This window comes from Podarcis filfolensis, assembly GCF_964270895.1.
Source record: "Podarcis filfolensis genome assembly, chromosome: 14".
NCBI lineage: Eukaryota > Metazoa > Chordata > Lepidosauria > Squamata > Lacertidae > Podarcis > Podarcis filfolensis.
In genome coordinates, this window is record NC_139616.1 from 29,466,918 (window position 1) to 29,488,397 (window position 21,480).

At 51.1% G+C, this 21,480-nt stretch overlaps 1 protein-coding gene across 5 annotated transcripts in view; it reads left to right on the top strand.

The window, feature by feature from the left end:
• The window catches only part of CASKIN1 (CASK interacting protein 1), a 111,642-nt gene that overhangs the window by 74,294 nt on the left and 15,868 nt on the right, over positions 1 to 21,480 (top strand). The window contains exons 4-14 of one of the 5 annotated variants that reach the window (XM_083584690.1): positions 962 to 1,107; positions 2,279 to 2,374; positions 3,697 to 3,827; positions 7,582 to 7,690; positions 7,949 to 8,057; positions 10,533 to 10,627; positions 13,188 to 13,305; positions 14,233 to 14,475; positions 18,606 to 18,713; positions 19,452 to 19,573; positions 20,646 to 20,733. In XM_083584690.1, the coding sequence (XP_083440816.1) occupies positions 962 to 1,107; positions 2,279 to 2,374; positions 3,697 to 3,827; positions 7,582 to 7,690; positions 7,949 to 8,057; positions 10,533 to 10,627; positions 13,188 to 13,305; positions 14,233 to 14,475; positions 18,606 to 18,713; positions 19,452 to 19,573; positions 20,646 to 20,733 (1,365 nt within the window). Of the gene's footprint in view, positions 1 to 961; positions 1,108 to 2,278; positions 2,375 to 3,696; positions 3,828 to 7,581; positions 7,691 to 7,948; positions 8,058 to 10,532; positions 10,628 to 13,187; positions 13,306 to 14,232; positions 14,476 to 18,605; positions 18,714 to 19,451; positions 19,574 to 20,645; positions 20,734 to 21,480 lie in introns of those variants that run through there. The other 4 variants (XM_083584691.1, XM_083584694.1, XM_083584693.1 and 1 more) reach the window with 4 other exon arrangements.

Below are 21,480 nucleotides of genomic sequence, written 5' to 3' on the forward strand. Positions count from 1 at the left end.
GGGCGGGGCTTTGATTGAGTGGGCGGGGCTTTGCTTTGATCATGGTGGTTTCTGGAATTGGGGAACTGAGCTGTGCTACAGCAGAGAACAGAGAGAGAGACAGAGGGGGCACAGATCTCACAAGGTGCTGAAGGAGGTCCTATGGTCTTTTTTTCATGAGCATTCCATGTATCCCATTTCTAGAGGAGAAGACTGTTAGTCTCTTGCAAAGAAAACAACCTTAATGATGGGGGGGGGCGGGGCGGGGCGGGACGTATGTACTTTGGCCTAAGACTTTTTGGGCTGCATTCCACTTCATCAGAAGCATGAAGTATTGCATAGCTCATGATTTGAGGGGTGCGAGGGATTGTAAACAGTGAGGGCAGGAGGAAAGACAAGGCAGAAAAGTAGAGATAGTGATAATGGTTATGTTACATCTCCACACAAACCAGGTATTGATACCACAGGCACCCTGGCATTGGTAAGGCAGTTAACACATGCATTCAGCCTCTTGATGAATTGCAGTTCAGCTGTTTTTCATTGGTGCACCCCCTCTGAAGTTCCTCTGTTCCTTTATGGCCACCTTAGGGTCAGCTTGTGGCTATTGCCAGCTTTGAGGTCAGATTTGTGCCCATCTACACTATGACCTTAATGCATTTTTATTATTAAGAACCCTTCTTTGGAGGCAGCTGGAACAAGCCCAGCAAATATAATTCAACCAGTGTGTCATCAAGTTGCAAGTGTATCCCACCATGTCCTGGTGTATTAACTAAACGTGGTTTGGGCAAACCACAGTTTCCCATATTCTTCTACTGTGGTTTGTTTGAGGTGGTTGTTGGACACTTCCAATGTTCTCCCTGTGCCTTGAGAAGTTTTCCCAGTGCTTTTGGATTGAGTTATGCCCCCAGAAATGAGGGGTGGTTTCAATACTAGCGTTGTTAATCTCTCTCTCTTGCCCCACCCCCTCCTGGATGTGGTACAGGGATGCGCCCCTTGCACTACGCTGCCTGGCAGGGTAAGAAGGACCCCATGAAGCTGGTGTTGAAGGCTGGCTCTTCTGTGAATGTTCAGTCGGATGAAGGGCAGATCCCTTTGCACCTGGCAGCCCAGCACGGCCACTATGATGTGGTAAGGGGCAAAATGGGTGGGCAAGTGGGTCCTGCCTAGGGATAGATGAATCTGTCAGTCTCAAATTCTCAGCATGTCACTGTGAAATCCTCCCAATAAACACATCTTTGCATGCATTTTTGGCTGATAGATATCTTTTGCAAGCAATTTTTCCATTGACTGCAGTGCAGTTCTGTATCTTATTTTAAGTAAGATGACTTTTTTTTTTTTTGCTCGTTTCCCCCCAATATATGCATTTCTGCACGCTTTGTTTGTCTGGAGAAATTCGGAGGAGAGCCAATTTCGAAGGCTGACCCTGTTTCAGTTGGCATATTGGTTCGAGAAGCGCAAATGAGGTTGTTTTTCATTGAGGTGCAAACAAAACCAATTTTCTCTTTCATCTGCGCCATTCCATGAGAGATGCAGCTTCTTCCAGCTCTCTGGGGGTGGGAAGAGAATTTTACTTGCCCAATGGCATAGAGAATTTGACTTGCCTTTGACTTGCAAAGGGCCCATAGAATTCTTAAACAAACCCTCCCTGCAGATCCTGGACAACATTGGGGTCTGGTGGGGAGTGCATGGCATTGATGGAGGTGGGGCTTACATGTGCCCTACTCCTACACCACATGTGCCCTACACCACCCAACACCACAGCCAGTGTGGTGTAGTGGTTAAGAGCGGTAGTCTCGTAATCTGGGGAACTGGGTTCACGTCTCTGCTCCTCCACATGCAGCTGCTGGGTGACCTTGGGCTAGTCACACTTCTCTGAAGTCTCTCAGCCCCACTCACCTCACAGAGTGTTTGTTGTGGGGGAGGAACGGAAAAGGAGAATGTTAGCCGCTTTGAGACTCCTTCGGGTAGTGATAAAGCGGGATATCAAATCCAAATCCAAACCCCTGTTCCCTTACACCTGCCCCTCTGCTCCCTTATGGGGCTTGGTGCATAAGTGTTCAGGTGAAGGCCTGAACACGCCAAATGTTATTTGCCTCTCCTATGTGGACTCCCCCTCCTGCTGGAGTGGTTTGGGAAGAAACCCCTGGGAAGCAGCTCCCCCCACCCCACCCTGGACACTCCAGCAATGCAGACAGTGGACAGAGAGATCGAATCCTCTACGGTGGATTTTGGCCCATGGCTCCACTCAGCGTCTGCATTTTGTTGTGCCTGCCTCTTTTTCGCTCTCTCCATCCCGCAGTCAGAGATGCTCCTCCAGCACCAGTCCAACCCCTGCATCCTGGACATTTCGGGCAAGACGCCACTTGACCTGGCCTGCGAGTTCGGAAGGGTTGGGGTAAGTCAACCGGCTGCGGCGGCAGAAATGGGGGGCGAGCACTTGAGGTGGGTTGGGGTGTGTAACCAAATGCTTCCCTGGGAGAAGCAGGAGGTTGACTTCCTTCCCTCTTCCTGTAGGCTCAGTGGGAGAGAACCCACCAGGAAGTCCCAGCTTCAACCCCCAATGGCTTCTCCAGGTGGGGCTGGGGAAGACCGCTGCCGAAAACCTTGGAGAGCCGCTGCCAGTCAGTGTAGACTAGGCTTTGCCAACTTTAGGTCTCCAGCTGATTTTGGACTACAATTCCCATCATCCCTGACCACTAGTCATGCAAGCTAGGGGATGATGGGAGTTGTAGTCCAGAAACAGCTGAAGACCCAAGGTTGGGAAACCCTGGTGTAGAGAATACTGATCCAGATGGGCTAGTGGTCTGACTTGGTATGAGGCACCTTCCTTTGTCGCCATGTAGTGCAGCCCTTGCTGAGGACTAGAACCTTACTTTATTTTTTTATGAAAAGGGCCATAGTAATAGAGCACCTGCTTTGTGTGTACAGAAGGTCCCGGGTTCAATCCTGGCATCTCTGGAGAGACTTGAGTGAGACTGACTCCTTGCCTGAAATCCTGGCAAGCCATTGCTGCTGGTCCTTGCAGACAATCCTGGGCTCTGGCTTGGAATCTGGTTGGCATCAGGTGGCTTCCGTTGTCCCTCGTGCTGCTTTCTCCTCCAGCCACCTAGTTATCTCTCGCTTGGACTACTGCAATGCGCTCTATGTGGGGCTACCTTTGAAGGGGACCCGGAAACTGCAACTAATCCAGAATGCAGCAGCTAGACTGGTGACTGGGAGCGGCCGCCAAGACCATATAACATCGATTATATGGCTCCCAGTATGTTTCCGAGCACAATTCAAAGTGTTGATGCTGACCTTTAAAGCCCTAAACGGCCTCGGTCCAATATACCTAAAGGAGCGTCTCCACCTCCATCGTTCTGCCCGGACACTGAGGTCCAGCGCTGAGGGCCTTCTGGCGGTTCCCTCGCTGCGAGAAGCCAAGTTACAGGGAACCAGGCAGAGGGCTTTCTCAGTAGTGGCACCCACCCTGTGGAACACCCTCCCACCAGATGTCAAAGAGAAAAACAACTACCAAACTTTTAGAAGACATCTGAAGGCAGCCCTGTTTAGGGAAGCTTTTAATGTTTAATAGGTTATTGAATTTTAGTGTTTTGTTGGAAGCCACCCAGAGTGGCTGGGGAACCCCAGCCAGATGGGTGGTGTATAAATAATAAATTATCATCATCATCATCATCATCATCATCATCATCATCATCATCTCTTTTGCCCCTCCAGGTAGTGCAGCTGCTGTTGAGCAGCAACATGTGTGCCGCCCTCCTGGAGCCGAAGCCAGGAGACATCACCGACCCCAATGGGACCAGCCCCCTGCACCTGGCGGCCAAGAACGGCCACATTGACATCATCAGGTATGTCCCCTTCTGCCTGGCGTCTGGGGAAGGGTAGAAGAAGAATGGCATTGGCACAGCGCACAAAAGATGGATATTAAACATTAAGTGTTTGTCGTGGGGAGATTTCAGCCTCTGTTTCGAAGTGCCTGCAGAACCGCCAAGGTGCCAGTCAGCTTTCAGATATTTGACAAATTTCCTGGGCGTCCAGCCAGGATCTGCTCTCCAGGCTTTTCAAGGTCTAGGTGCCTGCATCTCTGTTTTGGCATCAGCACTGGCGATCTGACTGGCCGGCTGGCTTTCCTGCAGCATAGGATTATCCCTACCCCCCACTCTGCTGCCAGTGCATTAGTGGCTGAAATTGCAAATCCCAAGACTGCCGGATCCACCTCTCATCTCTGGTGTGCGCCAGTGTGTTAGGAAGGGAGCTGCCCTGCGCACCCCGCTGGCACGCAACTCACTTAGCAAATTGTCTGCAGCCTCCGCTTCGCTAATCTGGGGCTTGTATCTCAGCAGGATAGCAGCTGCTCGTCTTGGCCTCTGGAGGCCTCTCCCGCAGCACTTAGGATCATTTGTGAGATTTCCATGCTGTGTTTCCACTTGAAGGAGTCCAGGATGAGGCTCCTGAAGGGGTGCTGCAGCGTTCCTCAACTTGGTGTCTTTCCGATGTTTGGGACTACAACTCCCATCAGCCCTCAGCCAGCATGCTGATGGGACTTGTAGTCCAAAGCAGACAAGCTGGGTGGGGATTTGTAGTCCAAGCCATCTGGAGGGTGCAAGGTTGAGGAAGAGCAGGACCATGTTTCTAGATATCATTGTTCTTAAAATGCTTTTTTGGGGGGGTGGGGAACCAGATTTTTGCTCTTCCTCCTCCTCCCACAAAAGTTAGGAGGATTAGCGCTCTGTTCACAGACAAATTGCCCCACGTTTATTTATTTCTCAGTATTTCTCAGCAACACCTCGTCTTAGATGCGTTTGACTTGCATGATTTCAACCACATGCAGTTCAAGGTGGGCTAGTTGAAATTGCACAAGTCAATGAATATTAATAAAGGTGAAGAGGTTAGTAAATGAAAAGAGTTAATATTATGAGAAATATGAATTTGGAGAACTGTTACACAGGTGACATAATGAAATTCAGTTAGAGGGGATTTGAGGAAGTCAGTCACCAATGTAAAGAGATTTAGGTAGTTGAAGTAATAATTTTATTTCGTGTTTAGTTTAGTTTATTGTAGTTTATTGTGTTTTTCTTTCTTGTGTGTTTCGTTATGTTTTCTTTGTGATAAATGTGGGAAATCAATAAAAAATGGGGGGGGGGGGAGAAATTGCACAAGTCAAGTCCCAAGCAAAAGCTCTTACTGTGCCAGTTCTGCTTGGGGTTAACCAGTGTGAAAAGGGCTTTTAAGCCTTGCTTGCTTGCTTAGCAAGGCCCTTTCCATGCACTGGCTCTGGGATGTTCTCGTGAGATCTTGCATGATAATTTGAGTTCCCGTGAGTTCTCACGCGAGCATCCCTGGCCTTTGAGAGCTGACAGGCTGAGTTGACCTCACCCCTCAAGCAAGGCAGGGAGCTAAAAAGCTTGCGTTGTACCAGGTCTGCTTGGGTTACATGGCATGGAAACTGCTTTTAAGTTCTCTGCCTTGTTTGCTGGGCAAGGCCCATTTGCTCTGGGGGTGCTTCCCCCCCCCCCACTTGTTAGCAGTGGCATGGCTCCAAGGGGCCTGGGCAGACACAATTTTCATATATATGCATAACCCTTGGAACCAAACCCCAGGGATTACTGCATTAATTTTTTTTAAAGCATCTATAATCCTGCTCTTAAGCTGGGGGAAAAAAGATGGTGATTCAGGACAGATAAAAGAACATAGCACATAGTTCAACTATGGAACTCGCTGCCACAGGGGGCGGTGATGGCTACCAACTTGGGTGGCTTCAAAAGAGGACTGGACAAATTCATGGAAGAGAGGGGTCTCTATGGCTGCTAGCCAGCATGGCTCTCTTCTGCCTCTGCAGTCAAAGGGAGAGATACTCCTGAAAACCAGTTGCTGGAAACTGCAGGAGGGGAGAGGGCTCTTGGGTTCGGATCCTGATTACAGGCTTCCCATGGGGCATCTGTGAGTCCAATCCTGGACTAGATGGGCCATTGGCCTGATCCAGAAGGCTCTTCTTAGGTTCTTATTCAACTTCCACCATTGTTTATATCCGTGATAGGACTCTTCCTGCCAGCAAGCCTAGGGTCTTAAAAAAAACTACAACATGTATGTAATTGGGAGGGAGGAAGCTGCTCAGACCGGTCATTGTCGTGAAGTCCTTGCAATGACCAGCTGGGTTGGGAGAGGATGAGCCAAAGACTGGTGGCCTTTCAGCGGATGGAGAAGTCTCAGACCAGTTTCTCTCCCTCTCCTATAGCCTGGTGGAATGGTGGATGGGGTGGGATGTCCCTATTGGGGTAGCCCAGGCCCCCACTGTGGAATACATTATATAGGGCTTCTTGTCTTCCCTGGCATGTTGAAGGGACCCCATTGGGGTGGGCTGAACCCCAGCATGTTCCATATTACAGCCTCCTTTGCTTTTGCCCCCCGGATTCTGCCTGTGTGTGGGATGCCTGGATTTTGAGCTTCTCAGAGTATTTATTACCCATGAGAGCCAGAAAAGTTCATCCCTGGCCTATTATGGGCAACTGTCGAAATGTTCTGCATCTGCTATCTCGCTTGTCCTCGCATCAGCCTTGTAAGGTAGAGAAGGGCCTGGAAGGCTTCAGAAAGGAGAAGTCAAAGCCAGAGGGTGGAAGGAGCTGTAGGCGAAGCATTAATCGTAAGCATTCCCCCCGCCGCCCGCCAAGTCATTTCCTGTCCTGGGAGTTATTAATGGGGTAGTCTTGTGGGGCCCAAGAGTCTGGTGGACAGGAAACAGCCACTTAATAGCCCAGCAAATGTGAGGGTCTTCCTCCAGGGGCAAGCAGTATTCAGAGACCTTGCCTGGGGAGGAGCAGAGAATTGAGCCTCAACTGAGGTTTCATCAGGGCTAGAGTCTTGATTGATGGAGTGGTTTTGAATCCGGGAGGGGCTAAGTGAGATCGCCTAGCTCAACTATCCTCAACCTGATGCCCTCTAGCTTTTGGGGACTACAGCTGCCATCAGCCCCAGCCAGTTCAAATCTACTCCCATCTACCCTGGCATCGGATGGCCTTGCTAGGCCACCTCACCTTATCTAGCAGGACCACCCCACCCAACCCCTTCTCCCCATTTTTAGTGTGTCAGGCTCACACGGTCTTGCGCACCACATCCAAAGTGTGCGTGGAAAGCCTTGTGAGTCGAGGGTGCCTCTTCTTCCACCTCCTGATGTAAGGCACTGATACTGTGTGCATAGGAAAGCCAAGCCGGGGCAAACGTTTGGCCAAAGCAAATGCCCATGGGTTTAATGCGCAAGTGCGCCGCTCCTTTCTTTCCCCCTGAAATTAAAAAAAGGTCTTCAGTGCTGCTTCTGGGAAATGGGTTTGAAGACTCAAGTAGCCATGGCTCCTTCGAAAGCCCAGAAAGCAGAATGAAAGACATTATTTGCGTGGGATTTGCAGCGGGTGAAAGTTTACAGACCTTTTTTTTTTTTGTCTTCTCTCTGTCTGGGGGCTCCTTGTCTCTGCAGCTCCATTTCCAGGCCTCCACAGTGGCACCTGTTGGATTTCTGCCCATCTGGCAGGTGCCCTTGAACCCGGGAGCATCTGCCAGGGGTTTCGGGGCTTAGTTGTTGTTGTTGTTTTGCCCTCTTTCCTCCCGCAGACTCCTTCTCCAGTCCGGGATCGACATCAACAGGCAGACGAAGGCAGGCACTGCGTTGCATGAGGCGGCCTTATGTGGCAAGACGGAGGTCGTGCGCCTCCTCCTGGATGTAAGCACCCTGCCCTGGTCCGCTTGCAGGAATGGTGGGGAGAGGGAGGGCACAGAACTTGGGGGGCAGCCCCTCTCTCGTGCCAAGGTGCAGAGCTTGGTGAGGGTCCCCTGAGCTCCAGAGAGCCTGTGCCCTCCCTGGACGGCATCTTCAGGCTCTTCCTTGCCATCGCTTGCCTCGCCACCATCCCAGATCTCCATTTTCCCTGTCTCAGGCAGCCCACCCTATTCCCCACCCCACCCCTGTCTGTTTTCGCAGAGCGGAATCAACGCTCACATCCGAAACACCTACAGCCAGACGGCGCTGGACATTGTCAACCAGTTCACGGCCACCCAGGCCAGCAGGGAGATCAAGCAGATGCTCCGAGGTGAGGATAAGGGGTGTCGCTGTGAGGGATTTCGGCTGCGATGCCTGCATCACGGGGGGTTGGACTAGATGACCCTCGGAGCCCCGTCCGACTCTACGGTCAGTCTAAAGTTGGCCGCACTCAAGTGGAGGTGCTCTGCCCTCTCCACTCACACAAACGTAGCCTGCAGAACGGGAGATGACACAGCTGGTCTCCCTGGCAGGGCTGTTGTTGCACAGCTCTTTTATTGAACTAGATTGTTTATGCCAGGCCGTTAGGCCCATTGAGATTAATGGGCCTCCATTAGCCGTGTTTCATGTTAATTTCAGCAGGCCTACGTGGGATCTAACACGCTTAAGTGATTAATTTCATAGTCTCTTAGACCCAGCATTTCCTCTGGATCAGAGCATCAGGCTGCTTACAACACAGCTGCTGCTTATTATTATTATTTTATAATTTATATGCTGCCCTTCTGACTGGGTTTTCCCTGCCACTCTGGGCAGCTTCCAACAAAATATTAAAAGCACAGTAAAACATCAAGCAATAAACGTCCCTATACAGGGCTGCCTTCAGGTGTAATATTAAATTAAGCTGTAATATTAAATTTAAAATAAAAAACTGGAATGACACCATACATCCTTTATATAAAAACAGGAACACGGAACCTTAAACCCTAACCAGCATCAGGATAATCAGGCTACAAAGGCCTCAACAAATAAATACAGCTAATGTGGAGGTTTGTCATATCTCATTCTGGTGGGGCGTGGGGAGTTCCATAAGGGGAGGGGGGCAGGCACTGCGAAGGCCTTGCCTTATGTTGCTGTCTTGCCTATCACAAGGAGGGTCTCACTGACAGACCTTAAGGCGTTCTCTTTTCTTCACTTTGGAGCATCCAGCTTTGGGGTTGTGAATGTGAGGCCCTTTCAACAGTCAGAAATTGATAAACGCCAAATATAAGAGGAATGGCAATGCCGCAGCGCTCTATCTCCCTCTAGCGTGTTTTTAAGCTAATGTAGGTGCTTTCTCTAAAGTCCTAAAATCACATTGTAGGCATTCTCTCCCAGTCATCATCACAACAGCCACCTGTGTTGATTGTTTATACCCATTTCACTTTAAAGAGAACAAAGGAAATCCAGGTTGCCAAACGCCACCTAGTGTTTGTGGGGCCTCATTTCCAGTCCCTTTCACTAGCTCTGTAGGTACCTCAGAATTGGGAATCTCACAGTTTATAAACGTAGGTTTCAGGAACCGGTTTGCAATGGGCGAACCATTCGTTTTCCAAGTGGGTTTAATCTGTAGAGCAGGGAGAAAAACTCACCCCAAATTTGGCCGTTCCCAGGTGAGTCTCTTCTTTGAATATTCCTAAATGCTGGGAGCTGGAGGGTGATACCTGTGCAATGCCTCATTTTAGGGAGGCTTCTCTGGAAGAATTCTTAGCCAATTACACACTCCCATCTTAATTAACACAGGGCAGGAGAAGGGATGCCGCATAATTCCGACAAAAACAGAAATGGGAGCCCAGATTGCCCATGTTTACTTAATTGCCCCATGCCTGGAACAGAAATTAACCCAGCAAATATAGTTGGTATCTGCTGTTGTTGATTTTAGTCCTCAAATTATACACACACACACACCCCACCACCAATTTGCATTCCTTTGCATTGAAATGAACAGGGTGGAATGAAAACGTAACTTACGCAATTACACAAGTTATGTAATTTTGAAACAACAGGATGAACAATGTAATTTGGGGCAAACGGTGAACTGTAGGAGAATGAAACAGTGTTGTGCGTGACAGGTGCAGGGCAGAATGGGAATTGGCGCCTTCTTCCCTCCCTAGTCAGAAGAGGTCACCAGCTGGATTTCTCTGCCTCGGTTTCCCCAAATGTCTTCGGACAGGCAGACGTCAGGCTTGCAAGGTCTGCTTCGCAATCCTTTCACACAAATAACCTCTCCTGGGTTACCAATTTACTAAGATGGAATAAATAGCTTGGTTTTCCTGTTGCTAAACAATGGGAAGCTGCAAATCCTTCCTCTTCCATTTATTTATTGTTCATTATTACATTTATATGCCACTTTTCCTCCGAGGAGCTCCAAGAGGCATCCACGGCTCTACATTCTTATTTGCACAACAACCCTGTGAAGTAGGTCTGGCTGGGAGACTGTCCTGTGGTCACTCAGCAAGTTCCATGGCTGAGGGTGAACCCCAGTCCCCTAGGTCTTAAAGTACAACTCTTACCACTACACCACACTGCCTTTTACTGAAAATCGCCCAGATCTGCCCCACTCCTTGGTCAAGTAAAGCAGTGCCTTTAAGCATGTACAGAGTACCCATCTGCCACCAACGCACAACCTCTGCTAGCCCTGTCAAGGGTTCGGAGGAAGGGTCCCTGGGTGGAAAAGCCCTGCTTCCCTGTAGCCTTGAGCCCCAGCGCCTCTTTCGCTAGAATGCATGCAACCTCCTCCTCCTCCTCCTTCACCTTTGTCTCTGCCTAGATGCTTCTGCCGCCCTGCAGGTCAGGGCCGTGAAAGATTACTGCAACAACTACGACCTGACCAGCCTCAACGTCAAAGCCGGGGACATCATCACAGTGAGTTTGCCTGTTGTCCTGGGTGTTGGGATGCTGCTAAGGAATCGGGGGCAATTGGCAAGCCCCCAGCTCGCTCCAGCCCACCGGCTGACATGCCGGTTGAACTCCAGTCCTTGGTGCAGCATGAATCTGCGACCCAGAGCTTCAGAAGCTGGGCACGCAACTCAGTAGAGTAAACGCACAACAGAAGTGGCAGGGAGAGGCTGTGTAAAGCATATTTACAAGCAGTTTATTCAGCGTACATCAGGACAAGAGGGAAAACATGTCTTCTCCCCTTCGTGTTCAAGCAAGCAGCATAAGCAATATGCAAACGGAAGTTCCCAGCAAGCTGTGCTGGAGTGTAAACAGGCGTGTGACGCACAACAGTCATGCTTGTACTTAAGGTGGAACGGAATATTCTAACACTGGGCTGACCAAGTCAGGAATGGAAGATAAGCTGAGGACCCAGAGGAGGACTCCAGCCAGATGTGGGGGCCTCTGCCGGGAATGCGGGAAGCAGCTAGCGAGGATCTGAGAGGGGGCAGGGGCTTCCCTGGTCTCCTTTATCTCTGCAAGGGGAGCCAGGAGTTCTGTCTCCCTCTCTGTCACCTCTGACATGCTCACCCCAGCACCATTGGACACTGGGAGTGTCCTTGCCTGCCCAAAGGGGGATGTTGCACCAGACATGGCCACATCTCAGGAGGCAGAAACGCCTCCCTTGTCACCTGTGTCCAGAAGGAGCCAAAAGGAAGGGAACAGAGGTCTCTGCTCACTAGGGGTAGCAAGCAATTGCAGGAACACTTTCGGCCTGCGGAAGACTCCGTTCCCACATGGTACGACTGTGTCGTATGCACAATTAACTTGTGCAAGTCCAACCTTGGGGCCAGCTTAGCCCGGTGGTTCCATCCACCAACATATTTCTTGGATCTTCCAATCGCCTACAGCGATTTGAAACCTGCGGGCGCTGCTTGGCTTAAAAAACCCCCACACCTTGCGTGGTTGAAAGCTGGCCAATTAAATGCAAGCAAAAAGAGCTTTTAAGCTCTCCACCTCGTTTCCCAGGCAAGCCCTGCTCAGGGGTGCTCTCGCAAGATCTTGTGGGAATTTGGGCAGCCCCGCAAGACCGCCCCCAGAGCCTGCACCCTGAGCGAGACTTGCCCAGTAATCCAGGTGGGGAGTTTTTACGCTCTCTACCTTGCTGGTTGCTGGGGAATGAGAGGGGAAAGCCAGGTTGGTGCATCGGCTGTGGAAGGTAAGGATGCTCATGCAAGTTCAAATATAGGCGGTTTTGTGTATGCGCACCATCACTGGGACATAGCCCCTACTCAAGATGCGATTGTACCATACATAGGATATCCTAGAAGTCCCACCTCCCTCTCCACGTTGGGCAGAGCCTCTCTCTGACACACCTTGGATACTGGGAGTGTCCCTGTTTGCCCAGAGGGGGATGTTTCACTGGTCCTAGACACCTCTCAGGAGATACCTTAGGTGCAGGAGGAGCCCAAAGACAAGGTAGCAGAGGATTCCACCCACCAGGCAAAGTGAGAGATTGCAGAAATGCTTTCAGCTTGAGGAACCGGCCCCGTTCCTATATATAGGATAGCCAAAGAGTGTGAAAGTGTTGGATCAACATCCATAGCTTTGCCAGTTAGAGCACCTGCTGCTATTGTAGCTGTATTTAGGATTAGCCACCTGCATTGCCTGAAGTGCCTCAAGCCAGCCACCTGCTTGTGGACCACAGTAATCTAAGCATTAGAATTTTTGGAAAAAGCTCTTCATCCAGCCTTGGCAGTGCACCGTGCAAAGGGGGTCTGTTCTGGGCCAAAGACGAGGCCTGGTTGAGATGTGGCATCCTCTGGATGTTGCTGGATCCCATCTCCTCTCATCCCTGATCTTCAGCTGGTGCTGATGGGACCTGAAATAGCTCAGTTGGTAATGCATGAGACGCCTAATCTCAGCGTCATGGATTTGAGCCCCATGGGCAGAATATTCCTGCATTGCAGCGAATTGAACTAGGTGACCCTTGTGGTCCCTTCCAACTCTGATTCCATAGTGATTGGCTCAAGGTTAACCAGCCCAGGGTGTGAATTAGAACCCAGATCTCTCCCCAAGTCCTATTATGAAACACCTGGAGGGTCCTACCCTGGTTTCCGCCTCATTCAGAGGATTTATGTCAGGGGTGAAAAAGCATTTTGGCAGCCTGGGGGCCACATTGCAATCTGGGCTGTCTTGGGGGAGGAGGGCACATGATGGGTGGGTGTGGCCAGAGACAAAAAGGGCGGAGCAAGGAATGCAAATCTTACCATAGGCCAGTTTCTACGTGGACCAGCTCTCCCTGGCACACTACTGAGGAACTGCAGTTAGGACACTCGGGGGTTAGTAGGGAAGACTTTTTGAGTTAGGGGGCTGGGGCTTGGAGGCTGTCTCGAGGCCTTGAAGCATCCCAGGCTGGGTGGCATCTTCTAGCTCCCATGCCCAACCTGTTGTCAAGGCCCTGGAGCAACCCACTTTGAAGGTGATTTTGGCCCATTACTTGCCCCCCCTTCTCTACTAACCCCCCACTACCCTCCCAATTTCCCAGGTCCTGGAGCAGCACGCCGACGGCCGGTGGAAAGGCTGCATCCACGACAACCGGACCGGCAATGACCGTGTGGGCTACTTCCCTTCCACCCTCGTCGAAGCGATCAGCAAACGAACAGGCAAGACTTCCTCCCTGTGTGGGCTATTTTTCTCCTATTGCTTCCTACCTGACCTGCCTCATTCTTGAGGTGTGAGGCCCTTTGCAGATGGAGACCCCGGAGTTTTCTGTTCATTGCCATAAAGTAAATCAGTAAGGGGAAGTTCGGAGCGTAGGCAATTCCGATTTTGCACCCTGAATGGCTGTTCTTTGGGAATGCCAGGGAGGTTGTAGCATATGCAGGACCCTCGAGCTCCTCTTGCTGAGGCCCACCCAATTTCCATGGCTCTCTTCAGCTATGATTCCTGCATTGCAATGGGTTGGACTACACTAGCTGACTTTGGGTCCCTTCAAATCTTAACAATTATGATTCTTTGCAGCTGGCGGAGGTGGGGGCAGGAAGTGCAGGTGTGGCTTCCATAGGATCACAGGCTGGCTCAGTAGACAAATATCTGCATTGCATACAGAAAGGTTGGGATGGGAATGTCCCCTGCCTGAAGCCCTGGAGAGCTGCTGCCAGTCAGTGTCGACACTACTGAGCTTGATATACCAAGCTAGACCTTTGGTCTAATGCAGCTTCCTACATTCCTAACGGGAAGGGCAGTAGCATGTATAAGGTCTTGGGTTCCATCCCTGGCGTCTCTAGGTAAGACTGGGAGAGAGCCCCATCCAAACCCCCGGAGAGCCACTGCCAGCCCGTATACGCAACACTGAGCTAGGTGGATCAGTAGTCTGACTCAGTGGAAAGCAGCCCCACAGGAAAAGGTTGGGGAAAGTCTCCTGCCCCAAACCCCAGAGAGCTACTGCCAGTCAGTGCTGACAGTATGAAGCCAGATGGGTCTGACTCCCTATCTTCTAACTTTGATAGGCAGCTAAAAAATCCCCTTCCTCCTTCTCCAGGTCTGCAGGACCCATTTCACGGTTTGCCTCTTGTTGTTTCTATTGCCAGGTCCGTGGGACGCTGGGCCTTACCTGGGGCAGTTTCAAGCCATCTCCCTCCCGGCTGGAGGGGCCTCGGTGCCTAATGGCCATTCCTGCTTCTCCTCCTCCTCCTCCTCCATCACCTCCTCCTCCCATCATCAGGTCCATTTCCTGCCTCCACCTCCACCAAACCCCCACCAGCCTCTTTTCAGTTCCTTTGGCTACCGCCGGCTCCCCCACGGCGCTGTGGAAGGGCCTGGCACCATCCCAGGTAGTCTGTCCTGCATCGCTTCCTTTGCTTCTAATTTATGCTTTTGCCATGTTTTTGCGTTGCTCCCAGGGGGGTTCCTGCATTCCTCTCATCCCCCCATCCTCATCCAGGTTCTGCTCTCTGTGTGTGCATGCGTCCAAGGATGTGGGTCAGGCATCGAAAGAAACTAGTGCGGCTGCATAAGGAGCTTACTGAGGAGCCGAGGTTTGAAAGGGGCACATATAAACAAATTACGCTAGTAGGACTACAAGAAGTTTTGTAAGGAGAAATATATGAAATGTTGCAAAGAAGAGAGACATTAGTTATGATATTTAAATGTAATAGTGGGAGTAGGAAATGTAAATTAAGTGGGGAAGATTGGAAAATTTTCAGATGTGATTGGCAGAAGTCAAAAAATTGTATAAGATACAAAATTATGTTTTATAATTATTGAAAATGATATGTAGGAAGAACTTTCTGAGAGTAGGAGCTGCTTGGCATGGAATGGACTCTCTCTGAAGGTGGTGGAGACTCCTTCATCAGAGGTTTCTAAGCAGAAGTTGGGTGGCCCATCTGTCAGGGATTCTCAATATTTGGTTCCTTCATTGCAGGGGTTTGGATTAGATGATTCTTGGGATAGCTTCCAACTTTACGGTTCTGATTATATGATCTCCCTATTAATTTATGCAACGCCTGGTAATATCACGGTGCAAAGATGGGCTTGCCAAGCAAAGTAAATGAAAAAGAGAGGTCTCTGCCCCAAGCAACTTACAGTCAATTTTTGGCCAAGCTGAAAGCTCTCCAAAGAGAATTCTTGGCTTGAAATTTTGGGTGGTTTGGGGGATATGAAACCCTCACACACACCCCCACACAACCAGATCCCTGGCCTATCATCATCATTGCAGTGTTTTCCCCAGGGGGGTTCTGGAAGAGGAGAGCCGGCAGCCGGTAGCTACCCAGAGGAGCAATGATGATGATGAATGCCCTCATTGCCCCCGATTCCTATAAATAATCAATATTACACACACACACACTCTCTCTCTCTTCTGCAAATTAGATTGTGCAATTTTGGGGGCGGGGGCAGTATTTTGTGACTAATGAAAGCCGAGGACAAGACGAAGGAATGAAAAGCTGGCACTCCTGAATGTATTTTGGAAAAAAATGTTCCTTTTCCAAAGGAGGCTTCTTTATTATACTCCTTGGCAAAATCTGCCTGCAAGAAGCTTCCCTTGTTCATAGAGTCATAGAACTGGAGAGCTGGAAGGGACCCAAAACTCACCTATCTAGTCCCAACACCCTGATATGTTGCCACTTATGAAAGCAGATGGAAGTCCAAGGTGGGGTGTGTGTGTGTGTGTGTCTGTGGGTGGGTGTGGGTGTGTGTGTGTGTGAGAGAGAGAGAGAGAGAGAGAGAGAGAGAAAGAGAGAGAGAGAGAGAGAGTGAGTTAGAGTTTCAGGTCTAAGGTGTAGAAGGAGGGAAGTCGTTTCAGAGGAGAGTAAGAATTGGCAAAAGCAGAACGGCTGGAGCAGCTTTTGGCAACTTGGGAGTCCTTCAGATGTTCTAGACCGCAACTCCCATCAGCTCCAGCATCCCAGGGCTATGATGGCTGGGACTGATGGGAGTTGTAGTTCAAATCAGCTTGAGAGCCCCAGGCTCGGGTAGAAACTGTAGGGTTGCCATCAAGGCCCATTATAATACAGGATTGCCCTGTAATTCAATGTCAAGTGCTAAGTCCTGTATTGATGCAGTTCTCTCCTGCATTTCAGGTCTTTCCTCTCTGACTTCTTCTCTGTGTGCCAAGTTAGGGATCCTCTACAAATGCTTGTGTTTGAATGGAAGTATGAAATGGCATGTGTTTAAGCTCTGGGTAGCCAAGCACAGACAGATTTACAAATTTGTGTGTGTGTGTGTGTGTGTGTGTGTGTGTGTGACGAATTGCAGAAGGGCCATCCTGTTTGGCTGCAATAAATTGCAATGGATTGCTTTGAAGTCACTTTAGCACAGATTAAAAAAAAACCACACACAAAAAACCACACACAAATGTCCCCCAACTGCCCCACCCTGCCCTCTCCTGTATTTTGCAAGAACAAAGGTAGGAACCCTAGACTCAGAAAAGCAGGGTGCTTGGGGGTGCAATGAAGATCTGCAAAGGTGTGGCTTGTGTTACAGGCAGACATGGGTTGCAATGTGAGGTGTAGCATGACTTGAGTGAGGTGTGAGCCCCGGAGTGCAAATGCTTCCCTTTCCCCTGTTGAGAACCATTTTAGTGTTTGTTTTAGCACCGCTGCATCCCATCTCCTCCTTCCTCCTCTCCCCCTCCCATCAGCCCCCCTCCTCCCCAGCGCGTGGCTCTTTTTCACAAGGGGGACAAACATCCCTGTCCGATAAACGGGTGGACCAGAAAAGTTTTGTTCTTGATTGCTGAGCCAAGCTAGGGACTCTTCAGGGCAGTGGGACTTTAGCACTTTCGAGCCCCATCCATGTGGCCAGAGAACACAAATGGAGATGCACACAGGATTTGCCTGCATGGTGGTTTATTTGGGCCAGCAGAGGAGCCCTGCAGTGCTGGATCAGGCCAGTGGCCCATTCTAGCCCAGGCTCCTGTTTTCACAGCGGCCGGCCAGGTGACCCCAATGGAAGCCCACAAGCAGGACCCGAGAGCAGCAGGAACTCTCCCACCCCACTCTCATGCATTTCTGATTTTCAGCAATTGGTGTTTGGAAACAGTGCTGCCTCTGGCTGCGGTTTGTAAGCTGCTTTGGGAGATAGATAGATAGATGTAAAGGTAAAGGGACCCCTGACCATTAGGTCCAGTCGTGACCGACTCTGGGGTTGCAGCGCTCATCTCGCTTTATTGGCCGAGGGAGCCGGTGTACAGCTTCCAGGTCATGTGGCCAGCATGATTAAGCCGCTTCTGGCGAACCAGAGCAGCGCACGGAAACGCCGTTTACCTTCCCGCCAGAGTGGTACCTATTTATCTACTTGCACTTTGACGTGCTTTTGAACTTCTAGGTGGGCAGGAGCAGGGACCGAGCAACAGGAGCTCACCCTGTCGCGAGGATTTGAACCACCGACCTTCTGATCGGCAAGTCCTAGGCTCTGTGGTTTAACCCACAGCGCCACCCGCGTCCCAGATATATAGATAGATATCAATAAATCACTTTCCTTACCCCCTTGCCCCTACAATAGATCCCTGTATCTCTTGAGTATTGATTTTTGAATTTTATTGTTATTCATGTTTTTATACTGTATTTTATGCTGCTTTTATAATTAAGTGTTTAAATTTGTTCTTAACCGCCCTGAGCCCGGTTTTTGAACTGGGAAGGGCGGGGTATAAATAAAAATTTATTATTATTATTGAGTATGAGATGCTAAGGGCAAAATATAAGGGACAGGCAGCCACTGCCACCTCCATGCCCTTGAAGCTCACAAAGCAACTGTGGAACTCGCTCCCACTGGAGGCAGGCATGGCCCCCAACTCAGATGGCTTTAAAAGAGGTTTGGACAAATTTGTGGAGGGGTAAGGCTGCTGAGGGCTGCTGGCCAGGATGGCTGTGCTCAGCCTTGACACTTGGGAGCCAGCAATGCTTCTGATTGCCAGTTGCTGGGAACCACAGGAAAGGAGAGGGCTCTGGCATTCGAATCCTGTTTCCCACGGTGACTTGATTGGCCACTGTGAGAACAGGATGCTGGGCTAGATGGGCCGCTGACCTGATCCTGCAGGCTCTTCTTCTGGACCTTAGTCTGTGCTGGGGATGGCAGTGGCGTAGCGTGGGGGGTGCAGGGGGGGCTGGCCGCACCGGGCGCAACATCTGGGGTTAGGGCAAATCCATGGGTTAGGGGGCGCAAATTACTTGCCTTGCCCCGGGTGCTGACAACCCACGCTACGCCACTGGGGGATGGGCAGGGTGGGAGGATTGCAATGGCTGAGAATAACTCTCTTGAGCGCTGGGCAATAATTGGTGCCCCCGCGGAGGGAGGGGCAGCCTCTGGCAGGCTGACCACCTCCCAAACCCTGGAGATATGGAGGTTGGTTGTGGGGGCAGCTGCCGCCGTTTGTGCCCCCTCCTCTCTGGCTCACACGCAACTTCATGGGATTCCGCTGACTTGCTTTATGTTCTCGCTCTCTTTCCTGTGGTCTTTGGCCCAGAAGGTTCCCGAGGGTCTGACGCCAGCCCGTCCCACTTGTCCCCATCGCCAGGCGCTGGCACACCAGCCCCACCAGAAGAGATCTGGGTGCTTCGCAAACCCTACGCAGGTAAGAGCATCAGAAAGGCGCTGGTGGATCAGGCCAGAAACCCATCTGGTCCAGCACTCTGGAGCTGGGGTTCAGTGGCAGGACACCTGCATTGCAATGCAGAAGGTCCCAGGTTCGATCCCCAGCAAAATCCTGGCTGAAATCCTGGAGAGCTGCTGCCAGCCAGTGTAGACAATACTGAGCTAGATGACCCAGTGGTCATAATCATGAGGCAGCAGCTTTCTAAGCTCCCGGGAAGGCCTACAGCTCAGTGGAAGAGCTTCTGCTGTGCTTGCAGAAGGACCCCTGTTCAATTCCCAGAGACATCCCCAGGAAGGGCTGGGAATGTCCCCTGCCTGAAACCCCGGAGAGCTGCTGCCAGCCAGTGTGGACAGTATTGAACTAATGGGCCAACGGATTGACTTGGAGTGAAGCAGCTTCCTATGTTCCTGTGGGGGGAGAATGAGATTTCACTGGCAACAGCTGTGTCTGCCATGACACCTGGTCCCTCCACCCCAAGTTTTATTTATTTCTTGCATCTATACCACACCTTTTTCTCCTCGAGGAGCCTGCTTGGCTTCTCTGCTTGGGGCTCCTTCCTCTAGCTGGCTCACAGTTCCCTTGCATGCGGTGGTCCCGGTGGTCACTCCTGGCTACCAGGCGAGTCCTTAACATGCTGCAGAGTCAAGTCAGGCTCAATATCTTTTTTCTCGCCGCCCCTCTGGGCCTTTAACCGCCTCTCCCCTCCCTGTTGGCTAGGTGGCGACCGCAGCAGTGTGGGCAGCACGGGAAGCGTGGCCAGTGGGCGGAGTTCGGGGAGTGGCCAAAGCACCAGCAGCGGAGGCCACGCCCCCCTCCACCCGGGCTCAGAAGGTGTCAAGGTGAGCTTGCCTATGTTGTCTCTGCATTGCAGGGGGTTGGGCTAGATGACCTGCAGGGTCCCTTCCAGCTCTTTTGATTCCACGATTCTCTAAAAGGCTCATGTTCCTCGAAGCATGTTCAGAGTGATGTTATCTTCATCAAGAGAGTCTGAGATGCAAGGATTATCTCCCCTCCCCAAAACAAAACCCCCCCACATCCTGGCTTCTTTGAATCCCAGCACTTAAAATTATTATTATTATTCGCATTTATTTATATTTATTTTTTTTTCTTCAAGAGGTTCTCCCCCTCCTCATTTAATCCTCACAACAACCCTGTGGTGTAGGGTAGGCTGAAGGACAGTGACTGGTCCAAGGTCACATGCAGTGAGCTTCACGGCTCAGCTGGGATTCGAACCCAGGTCTCCCAGGTCTTAGTCCTTCACTCTGAACCACTACACCACCCTGGCTTCCAAAAGCAAGCTCAGCTGCGTCCCAAGAAAGCTTTTGCCCTTGCAAGTTGAATTGGGCAGCCTTCCAGAGGATTTGGACTACAGCCTTGCTGGCTGCGGTTGATGGGAGCTGTAGTTCAAAACATTTGGGAGGGGGACGGGGACACCAGGTTGGTGAAAATAGCTTTAGATACCATTGGCAGTTGCACGTCCTCTGCTGCCCCCTATTGCCCACAGCCCGCATTGGTGCACCTCTTCTGACTACTTGGCAAGCTGACCAGGGGCTCATTCCATTCCCTGGAAAAAGTGGGCCAGGAGGAGGAGGGAGAAAGAGAGAGAGAGAGAGAGAGAGAGAGAGTTCCTTGCACTGCCCCCCAAGCCGTTCCTTTTTCTAGATACCGGAAGCCTCTTTCAAAATTTGTGCTGCAAGGCACGCATGCCAAGCAGCCGTGCCATTGTGCCACCTGTTTTCCTTCTTGTACCCAAATGAGTAGCTTTGCCAACAGAGTCTTAGATCTTTTGGTTTGGGGGGTGAGGGGCTGCCAGTTCCCCCCTGCCTTCCAGGACCCTATTTGCAGTCTCTTTCTTTTTTAACAGAGTATGTGTTTTTCTCACCCCCCCCCCCCCCGCCTGCCATTCCTCAGCTTCTGGCAACCGTCCTTTCCCAGAAGGCGTCTGTGCAAGAATCCGGCGTGGGTGATGGGCCTGCCAAAGCACTGGAGACGCCTGCAGGTGCGTGGATGCTCACAGCTCATCCGCCGGAGCCTTTTTGGGTCCCCCCCCCCTTATTTCCTTGAAGAGCTGCAGGGGAACCTTCCGAGCTAAACATGACCCTTCCTCTCTGCTGCTGCCATGCCTTCGCTTGCTTTGGTTAGTAGGGGGAAATTGGGGTGGGGTGGGGTGCTGCTGCCAGGGTGAGGTTGGTGGGGGGGGGGGTTGGTGGTGCCTATGTCCCAGAAAGAGCCCCCCATCCCACAATCTGGCTTCCTGGCTGTCCTCCAACCTCCAGCGAAGGAGCAATCTGGTCCCCAATTGCTGTTTATCACTGGCTAGTCTGCCTTTCCCTGCACCCCCCCTTCGAAAAAACCAACAACCCGTGTATCTGTATTCTATTTTGAGGGGACTCTGAGCTCCAGACATCCCAACCTTTCTGAAAACCTGATGAGGACCCCGCTTCCTAGAGGTCTCTGCTAGGTCCCCCAGGCACAAGTCGCCAGGAGGTGGGTCTCGGCGGACCCCCACCCCACCCCTGAAAACGATGGTTCCTGTTCCCTTGTTGGCACGGTGAATCCGGCTTGGTGGCAGTGCGCCTTCAGAAGTGTGACGATGTTCCCGGTCGGGGAACGCAGAGATGGGCAGATGGCGGTTTCCCCCTCTTTTAGCTCTGCCTGCTTCTCAAGGGTGATGTTGCACATGTCCCTTTTCAGGCAGGACTCAGGTGGGAATGCCGAGACGGTTGCGTCCCGGGAGCGTGTGTGT